At 58.1% G+C, this 10,000-nt stretch overlaps 5 protein-coding genes across 5 annotated transcripts in view; 3 read left to right on the top strand and 2 right to left on the bottom strand.

Annotated features, from left to right (window-relative positions):
* PTSG_03049 (uncharacterized protein) overlaps positions 1 to 1,088 on the bottom strand; it is a gene marked incomplete at its 3' end in the record, with an annotated part of 4,766 nt that extends 3,678 nt beyond the window's left edge. The window contains exons 1-3 of the mRNA XM_004995585.1: positions 974 to 1,088; positions 366 to 527; positions 74 to 189 (exon numbers count right to left, since the gene is read on the bottom strand). Coding sequence (XP_004995642.1) covers positions 74 to 189; positions 366 to 527; positions 974 to 1,042 — 347 coding nt within the window. The 5' untranslated portion in view covers positions 1,043 to 1,088. The remainder of the gene's footprint in view (positions 1 to 73; positions 190 to 365; positions 528 to 973) is intronic.
* Positions 1,089 to 1,941: 853 nt separating this feature from the next.
* PTSG_03050 (uncharacterized protein) lies at positions 1,942 to 3,162 on the top strand (the record flags this gene model as incomplete). Its single annotated transcript, XM_004995586.1, has 1 exon — positions 1,942 to 3,162. The coding sequence occupies one exon, from the start codon at positions 1,942 to 1,944 to the stop codon at positions 3,160 to 3,162; it is 1,221 nt and encodes a 406-aa protein (XP_004995643.1).
* A 1,241-nt stretch (positions 3,163 to 4,403) lies between these two features.
* On the top strand, positions 4,404 to 7,831 carry PTSG_03051 (uncharacterized protein). The gene has a single exon (XM_004995587.1). It carries the CDS (start codon positions 4,479 to 4,481, stop codon positions 7,644 to 7,646), a length of 3,168 nt encoding a protein of 1,055 aa, XP_004995644.1. The 5' UTR covers positions 4,404 to 4,478; the 3' UTR covers positions 7,647 to 7,831.
* On the bottom strand, positions 7,735 to 9,537 carry PTSG_03052 (C2f protein). Its single transcript, XM_004995588.1, has 5 exons — positions 9,362 to 9,537; positions 9,000 to 9,101; positions 8,751 to 8,892; positions 8,474 to 8,584; positions 7,735 to 8,153 (listed from the first exon to the last, which is right to left on the bottom strand). Exons 1-5 carry the CDS (start codon positions 9,491 to 9,493, stop codon positions 7,933 to 7,935), a joined length of 708 nt encoding a protein of 235 aa, XP_004995645.1. The 5' UTR covers positions 9,494 to 9,537; the 3' UTR covers positions 7,735 to 7,932.
* Positions 9,538 to 9,796: 259 nt separating this feature from the next.
* Positions 9,797 to 10,000, top strand: part of PTSG_03053 (uncharacterized protein) — a gene marked incomplete at both ends in the record, with an annotated part of 1,377 nt that continues 1,173 nt past the window's right edge. The window contains one exon of the mRNA XM_004995589.1: positions 9,797 to 10,000. This exon is cut by the window's right edge and continues 1,173 nt beyond it. Coding sequence (XP_004995646.1) covers positions 9,797 to 10,000 — 204 coding nt within the window.

A 10,000-nucleotide genomic window follows, 5' to 3' on the forward strand; every position in this document is an offset into this window, starting at 1 on the left:
CACGCGTCCAAAACAGACGCACGCGTGCACACGCCACACCCGCACGCACGCAGGCGCAATTGAACATACACACCAAGTCGAAATGGTGCCGTGCAAGAGAACTGTTTCAAGCACGAGCTGTTCCATGTCGCCGTATTGCTCGTTGACAATGTGGCACATGGCAGGGAAGCGATTGCGGAGGAGTGCCGTCTGTGTGAATGTGGTGGGAAATCAGGTGGGAGAGTGTCGGCGCAATATGAGCGGAAGCTGTTTGCATTTGAGCCGATCGCCTTGTACGCCTTGTACAGGCAGCAAGGCTCCAGCAGTAAGCAGAATGGGCGCGGTGGAAAGCGTGGATGCTGAACGAAGGTGGTGTGCACGTGCACCTGTGTGTTGATAGTGTAGAAGATACGCCGTGTCTCCGTGTACGAGAGGAGGTGGTGCTGCCTCAACACAAGCAAGCTCTTTCGGACTTGCTCAGGGCTGAGCTCTGTCAAGCGCACCAAGGTCTGCATGGTACATGAGCACTTGAACAAGACCTTGGCCACCTACGATTCAGATAGAGGCGGACGACAGTGTGAGTGAGTGAGTGAGTGAGTGAGTGAGTGAGTGAGTGGTAGGGGGACGGAGGGAGGGGACACAGAGAGGTGGCAGAGGGGACACAGAGAGGGGGGCGGAGGGGACACAGAGAGGGGGGCGGAGGGGACACAGAGAGAGACAGAGACAGAGACAGAGAGAGAGAGAGACAGACAGACAGACAGACAGAGACAGAGACAGAGACAGATAGACAGACGGACACAGAGCAAAAGGAGTGTCACAATGTCACAATGTCACAATGGCACAATGCACAAGGCATCTTGTCTCTTGTCAGTGGACGATTGCAGAGCCTTCTGCACATCAAAACACTCTCCCTCCACCCCACTCCAAACCACATTCGCATCCACACACATACGCGCACGCATACAGACAGAGGGACATCCAACCAAGAGCGTACCTTTGCCACGAGCGGCCCAAAGTCTTCCTCGAGGATGGCCAGTGCACACTCACGCGCCACCTCCATCATCTCTATTGCTGTTGATGCTGGTTACACGAGTGAACACTGAATTCAGTTTATGGAAAGGACAGCACAGAGCACACACAATTTCCACAGCAAGTTGTTGGTCGCTACCAACCAGTGTTTTCAACAACGGGTCTTTGGTTGAATGTCACTGTTCGTAACAAGCAAGCAAGCAAGTGTCACAGCTTTCCCATGCACGCGTGTGCACGAACACATGCATGCCTTTGTCTTGTCTTGCCTTGCCTTGCCTTGCCTTGCCTTGCCTTGTCTTGCCTTGCCTTGCTTGTGGGCATGTTTCACAATGGTACGACTGGTCACTCGCTTCCCCAACCCCACTCCCACGCACACATACACACACGCACACAAACTCACTCACTCACTCACTACTCACTCACACACACACACACACACACACACACATCCCCACCTCCAGGCACGCACCGACTGGACATTGCTGACGGCCTCACACAACGACGTCACATCATGTCACGCACACACACACACACACTTGCTCTCTCACACACGTGAACACACGCCGCTCTCACGCACGCCAGCACGAACATGCACATGGCACATGTGCACGTACCCTCTCTCCCTCGCCCTCACTCGCCTGCGCGCTGTGTGCTTCGTCGCCGCTGCACCCCTGAGCGAGCCGGCTGCAGCGCAGCGCTCTCGCCCTATTTGTGAAGGTCGAGGTGATGGCGAGTTCATTTTCATCTGCACCCAGCATTGCGACTCACCACCAGACCTCAAGAGGAAACGCCAAGCACCTCCCAAGCCCAGGACCAGGCCCACACACTGTGCGTGACCTTCACCGCAACTGACCACCTCCTCGTCTTTGAGCGAGCGTTCCTCGGTTCCCCGCGCACACCTCTTCGCACACCTCTTCGCGCACGACCGACAAGATGCGGCTGCACGCGTTCGCTGTCGCCGCCGCGTGCCTGATGCTCTTGCACGCAACGGCTGCCCTTGAATCAACCGATGCACCGGCGTATCCATCGTACACCACAACGAAGAAAGCCTACACCACAACAACGGAGGCACCCGCTTACACGACAACCAAGGCCTACACCACCACGACGGAAGCACCTGCCTACACAACCACAAAGGCCTACACCACCACGACGGAAGCACCTGCCTACACAACCACAAAGGCCTACACCACCACGACGGAGGCACCTGCCTACACAACGACCAAGGCCTACACCACAACAACGGAGGCGCCGTCCTACACCACGGAGAAGAACCCATATGCTCCCAAGACCACGACCGAGGCCCCGTCCTACACCACCACAAAGGCATACACCACAACCACGGAGGCACCGTCCTACACCACCACCACCACCACCAAGGCATACACGACCAAGCCTCCCGCCTACACCACGGAAGCGCCCGTCTACACCACGGAGGCCCCAGCTTACACGACACAGCCACCTGCATACACCACCCAGTCTCCACAGTACACCACCCAGCCTCCTCAGTACACCACCCAGCCTCCAGCTTACACCACCCAGCCCCCGCAGTACACCACCCAGCCCCCGCAGTACACCACCCAGCCCCCGCAGTACACCACCCAGCCCCCGCAGTACACCACCCAGCCACCACAGTACACCACCCAGCCACCGGCCTACACCACCCAGCCCCCGCAGTACACCACCCAGCATCCCGCTTACACCACGCGGCCCGCCTACCCTGTCTACACGACCCAACCACCCGCATACACGACACAGCCACCCCAGTACACGACACAGCCACCCGCATACACCACCCAGCCTCCGCAGTACACCACCCAGCCTCCGCAGTACACCACCCAGCCTCCGCAGTACACCACGCAGCCACCTGTCTACACCACCCAGCCACCTGTGTACACCACTCAGCCCCCCAAGTACACCACGCAGCCACCTGCCTACACGACGACCACCAAGTGCAACAACGCCTACGGCGGCTGCGATGACGTGGCGCAGGGCGATCCCAGCGGCAACACGGACTCGTCCAGCTCCGGCGCCAACGGATCTGGCCTCTCCGCCGGTGCCATTGCAGGCATCGTTGTTGGCGCGCTGCTGCTTGTCGGCGTTGTTGTTGGCGGCGCCTTCTACGCCAAGAAGAAGGCCGACGCGTCCAACTAAACCACGTCCCCACGTGGCTTCTCCGCTGATGAGGCACCAACCACAACCCCAACCCCATGTCCTTTCATTGTCTCGTCTTGGTTTCGTTCCTATGCACGTCAGCCAGTGTGCTTTGTCCGTTGTGTAATCACATCATCACGTCACTGTTGTACTGTCACTGTACCCCTACCAAACCGCCTCCGACGGCGGACAATGTCACTTATGTAAATACACAACACCCCAAGCAACACGACGTAATGCACTGTAACCGCAACACGCAAGACAGAGATCGAGAGATGGTGACTGAGAGGGAGTGGGAGTGTATGTGAGTGAGTGAGAGGAAGAAAGATCGATGTAGTTGAATGATGTCGAGACACACACACACACACACACACACACACACACACACACACACACACACACACACGCACGCACGCACGCACAGGCTGAAATTCAGTGCGGGAACAACGACCTCTTGTTCAGTGACAATGACGACGACGACCTATTGTGCCCGTGCATGCATTCATCTTCCACTCTACTGAAGACCCGCTGAAGCAAGCGCCAGCCGCCATGTGAAGAATGGCGAAAGCGACGCCAGCCGCCAGTGTCACCTGCTAGTGTCACCCGCCCACGTCACGGACACGACCATGGATGGAAGAAGGAAGACCCAAGTAAGCAGTGGCATATTGTTCTTCACCCTAATGTCTGCGCTTCTGCGCGCCCAGCTGTAAGCAAGCAAGGCGAGCGAGCGGTTCATGCTTCTTCCTTGCCTGTGACGCCGCGTAGCCCATGCTCTCTGTTCATGGCGTTGCGTGAGGTTGCTCTGACATCCATCCATCCATCATTTGACTTGTCGACAGACACCCTCGACGTGTCGACACAACCCCACAAACACCCTCGACACACACACCCTCGACACACCCTCGATACAGACACCCTCGACGTGTCGACACAACCCCACAAACACCCTCGACACACACACCCTCGACACACCCTCGATACAGACACCCTCGACGTGTCGACACAACCCCACAAACACCCTCGACACACACACCCTCGACACACACACCCTCGACACACACACCCTCGACACACACACCCTCGACACACACACACACACACACACACACACACACACACACACACACACACACACACACACACACACACACATACCAACAACAACAACGCACGACCACACGATCTCTGGCACCGAACCAACCGCGCCTCGTCCCTCCCCCGTCCCCCCCCCCCCGCCCCAACTTCCACCAGCCACCCACCACCAACAGAGCGGTGCAGATCGCACTGACGGCTGCGGTTGACTGGCGCAGCTGGCAATGCCAGCCACCTCCCGACCCAGCAGCAGCAGTAAACGTCGCATCAGCAATCCCAACCGCCCACCCCAGCATTGCAGCGCCAACAAGCTCCACCGCACACACACCAACCGCTTCTGGTGGAGTCCGCAACGCCTTCTCACCGTCATGACAGCTGCAACCTCTATCATCGTACTGAAGCCGCAACACGTGGCATCGCCAGCACAGGACATGCGCCTGTGCCAGTGGGAGCCTTGTCCTCAATTCTGCCTCGACCGCAACACATACCTCACACACTGGGATTCAGGCGCGCGCGAGTGCACTCTGCCGCCAGGCGCAGCAGGCGAGCTCACCGCAACCCCTGCCACATCGACACTCACGTCAAGCGACACCATCAGCACCTTGGCGCCGCTCGCGGCCTCGGCCAACAACACTATCCTCGCCAACCACACGCCCATGTTCGAGGGGACGTCCTCCGACAACAACTTCAGTATCCCCGTTGGCAGGGCCGCCACGGCTGGCCTGGCTGCATCCGCGGTTGTTCTCCTCTGCTGTTGTTGTTGTATCTGCTCTGCTGTCGGTATCAGGCGCTTCCTGGACTGCTGTTGTTGCTGGCGTCGCCGTCACCACGACCGCCACCGCTACGGCCAACCCTTGGCCCCCTACCCGTACGCACCCAACGTCGTTCCCGCGCCAGCATACGTGATGCAGGGTGGCATCCCCATGGCGTATCCTGAACACGGCCGCCGCCGCCGCCGCCGCCAACGCAGATTCGCCTTCTATGGCGATGGTGATGTCGATGATGTCGACGACTGGGACGACGAAGATGATGGCGGTCGTCGTGGTGGTCGTCAGCGACAACAACAGCGGCAAAGGCGGCGCGGGCGCAGGCGTGGGCGTGATGGTGATGGTGATGACAGGCGACGGCAACGACGAGATGAGGATGATGATAATGATGATGATGATGATGATGATGATGGTGACAGACACGGCGACAGCAAGCATAGAGGTGATGGTGTCGATGACGATGGTGGCAGCAGCAGTGCCCGTGGTCGCAGAAGGAAAAGGAGGTTTCAGCTGCGCCGTCTGCGTGGTCATGCTGATGGCACCAACAGGCATGATGATGAGGGTGGTGATCAGCTTGGTGGCAATGTGGGCCTCCGTGTCGACGACGGTGACAGCCCACGCAGCCACCGCTCATCTCTCCTCTCCATTGAATTGGCTGCTCACGACCTGCCCCTCACTGACTGCAGCAACGGCGCCAGCAGCGATGATGACGGCGACCGTGGTGGTCATGACGACACTGAAGACGCCAATGCTATACATGGCACCCGAGCTGGCGACGGCATGTACCGAGTGTCGGCGCTAATGAATACAGAGAATCTCGACATGCGAGGCGTGACACCAGAGGACGATGAAGACTGGACATCAGTGTCACCGCACTACGTTCCACCGGGCACGACTGCCGAAATCGCTCCTGCCCCGTCATCCTCCCTGTTTTCGCACCACGACCAGCTCGCCCCCGGGCATGTGCAGGAGCCACGACGGAACTACCACCAACAGCACCCGCACCCCGTATCCACGGCAGCATCGCCAACGGAGTCACCGCCGTCATCGCCACATCTGGCAGGCGCACCCTACGTAACACTGAAGAAGCACCCGTCATCTCCACCCCCAACAGCAACAGCACCGCCATTGCCATCAGCACCACCGGCAACATTCGCAACAGCATCGTCAGCAACAGCGCAAGCAGAAGCAGCAGCAAGGCACGCCCAGCAGTTGCTACACAAGCCTGGCCGGCAGCCAAAGATTACAAGCAGCATGAGCGACACCCACGCCACACGCGCTGCCGTCGTCCGTAACGGCGGGCATGAAGAAACCCACACCACGCAACGTGGTGAGCAGTGGGGTGCGACGCATCTACAAAGGAGTGAGAGTGTCTGCAGTCCCCCGCAGGCCACACGCTCACCCCACCGCGACCATCACAGAGCGCAGGCACGTGCTGCAGAGGAAGAACGGCGACAGCGCGGTTTCAGTGTGAGGGAAGATGAGGAGAATGTCATTGGTGGTCGTGGAGGCGATGCTGGTGAGAGCAGCTGCGGCGACAGCACATTCGGCGTGCATGGGTCGCCCGCGCGCGTGGTCCGGACAATGGAGTGGAGCGAGCCGCCAGTGCTGGTGTGGGACCTGCGCAACAAGGGCGGTGACCGGGCGGCGGAGGTGCAGCAGGTGCGCGAATTCAACCGCAGATACCCGGGACGTGGTGTTCGAGATGGTGGCGATGTGATGGTGACAAGCGATGATGACAGATCAGTATCATTGCAGAATTCGGTGGGGTCGGGCGCAGGATACAGCCGTGATGGCGTTGGTGGTCGCGTTGACGGCCATGCTGACGTCATATCATCGAGTGACAGCGACCAGTGGGACACATGCGCAACCACTGCCACTGCTCGCCAACAACAACAACAACAACAACAACAACAACAACAACAACAACAACAACAACAACAACAACAACAACAACAACACCAACAGCAGCAGCAGCAGCAGCAGCAGTCCTCATCAGCAGATTCATCGCAGACGTCACTGTACCTGTCTTCGTGCGCATCCTCACCCATCATGGCTACACAGTCAGCACCGGCAGTCTCGAGCAACATTGCAGCTGCACTTGGCGCAGATCGCTGGTCACACCGCGTCAACCCACGTGTCCCGCCACGCATGCGCCACGCCAGCGACGATTGGGATGAGGAGTATGGAGACGATGACGATTACGATGGCGAGTATGATGGGTATGCTTACAGTGAAGAGTATGATGGGTACGAGGACGAGGAGCATGAAGGTGAAGGCGATTGTGACCACAGCTACGAGGACGAGGAGGACGAGGAGTACGATGAGCAGGACTACGATGAGCGTGGTGGGCTGCCTGAATTCTCCTCGGCCCTGTCCGTGCAACGCGTTGGTCGCCGTATGGCACAACCACGCCCACGCAGGCACAGCCGCAACCACAGCAACAGCATCGGCAGCAGCACGAGTGCACGACGCCGTGGTGGTGGTGGTGGTGGTGGTGAGAAGAGGGGTGGTGGGGGCTTTGGTGTGCAGGGGAGAGGCGAGCACGGCGCGAGAGACGTGGTGTTTCTGGATATGAGCGCAGCAGTGGAGGGTGATGCCGGCGCTGCTGAATCGAACGCATGAGAATATCTCGCGACATTCGGGCATGTTGTTCCTTCCCTCTTTCATGCGTTCACTGATTGCGTTGCATGGGCGTTAGGATGACTTGCACTGGCTCGTGTGTTTGTTTCAATTGTTGTGTTTAAACTGTACATGATGGACTGAAAAAGAGAAGAAACGGCCTCTTGCATGGATACAAAATCGACGACACACACGCACAAGCACATACCCCAACCGCCATCACTAGCCAGCCACCACACAACTGATCACCATCACAGCACATGTCCACCAACGCCTGACCCTCCCCCCATCAGTGTACGCCCCACACCTCCTCAAACGCGTCTGTAAGCTTCGCACACACCCCTGCCGCAGACATGGCGTATCCAGACACGGCAACAGCATCGTCTGCCCACTCGGGCTCCACGGCGCCGTGGGCAACAGCGCCGACGATGAAGCAGATGGGCTTGTCGGGGGCACGCTCCTCGGCAAACTTGCGCAGCCGCACGAGCTTCTTGCTGGAATACGACGTGCCTGGTGGCCAGATGGTGACGAGAGAAAGGAGTTGTGAGGAGAGGTGCATGTATGATGCTGTGCGGGTGCGGCTGTGGCTGTGGGTGTGGGTGTGGCTGCGGGTGTGGCTGCGGGTGTGGCTGCGGGTGTGGGTGTTGGCAGCAACAAGATGCAGACAACGACGCACACGAGCACATGCTCTCACACTCACACGCACACATTAACATGCACATACACGCACGCACGCACACATGCACGCACACACGCACGCACACACGCACGCACACATTAACACTCACGCACGCACACACGCACACACGCACGCACACAGCCGTGCTCACAGATTTTGTGGCAGCCCGTGGGCAAGTGGTCTGTGATTGGGTTCTTGATGACTTTCAGGAGCTTCAGGGGCGACCCCTTGGCGGAGATGCTCAGATCATGCAGCAGTTGCACTGTACAGTTACCACACAAAGGAGAGCAAACCAAATCACACGTGTCAGCTTTATGTTTGGGACACAGAGTGCACTGCTCTACAATGTCGGCAGCGACACTTGCAGTGATTTGCCACAATTACGTGCGCGTGGCCGTTCAGGCCCAGAACACGGAATCAGCACGTACCCATGAGACCGCAGAAGCGGCTGAAGACACGAGGGATACGTGTTTGGGGATGCACTTCAATCAACACGTTTCGCGCTGTGTGGATGTACACTTGCAGCAGGCCGGCCTTGTTCAATGGGCTATCCAGCAGCATCAGGAGGCACTGACCAGCACCAGCACACACACACACAACACACGTGAGCAAAATACGTGCATGATATGAGGTCCTTGTGAGCAATGCACCAATGCGAGAGGCTGCTGTTAGCTCACCTGGTGTGTAATGTCAGGTCGGATGTTCTTGCTGTCGCGGTTTTGCTTCCTAATGATAGAGGCGTGATCTGAAGAGTTGAGCAACTGATATGACTTGCCAACCTGCGTGCGTGTGCGTGTGTGCGTGTGCGTGTGTGCGTGTGTGTGTATGTGTGTGTGTGTGTGAGAGAGAGAGAGTGTGTGTGTGTGTGTGTGTTGTGAGGCGACGCACGTTGACGCAACAAAGAGAGGGTGTGGAGACGCGAAATCAAACATGCACATCAACACACGCACAAACACGCACATCAACACACACACACTCTCTCTCTCTCTCACATGGCACATCACAGCTCACAAGCAACCGATGTCCTGCGCGATCTCACCTTGACCGATTCCAGCGAGGCGCCTTCCAGCACGACCACCAAGCGCTTGGCGCTGTCCTTCTCATGCAGGGTCTTTGGCAACTTTGGAGGGCGGTAGCTCTCCTCCTCCTCGTCTCCAACACGCCTCGACATTGTGTGTATGTGTGTGTGTGTGTGTGTGTGTGTGTGTGTGTGTGTGTGTGTGTGTGTGTGTGTGTGTGTCTGTGTGTGTGTGTGTGTGTGTCTGTGTGTGTGTCTGTGTGTGTGGTTGCTTGCTTGTTGTGCAGGACACGTGGGTTGCGGAAAAGTATATCATAACTTCAGTTGCTTTTCTGCATTGCAGGTTGAACGGCCTCAACCGACAAAGACAAACGCGCGAAAAACACATCACATCAACCAACAGCCGCAACCACCACAACAACCACATCAACAGCCACATCCACCTCAAGCGCAGATATGAGATCAAGCCCGCGAGCGGTGGCGCCGCAGGCTTTGGCCGTGTGCGGCGTGATTGCGTTTGTGCTGCTGTTTCGGGAGTTTTATCTCATCCGCACGACGCTGACGGAGATGCACCAACACCAGACACAAGGAGGCACGCCACCCCTGCTGCGAGGTGCGATAGAGAGCGGGGATCAGGCTGCCGTCAAGGCACACGCCCCC

This window comes from Salpingoeca rosetta (genome assembly GCF_000188695.1).
Source record: "Salpingoeca rosetta unplaced genomic scaffold supercont1.7, whole genome shotgun sequence".
Lineage (NCBI taxonomy): Eukaryota > Choanoflagellata > Craspedida > Salpingoecidae > Salpingoeca > Salpingoeca rosetta.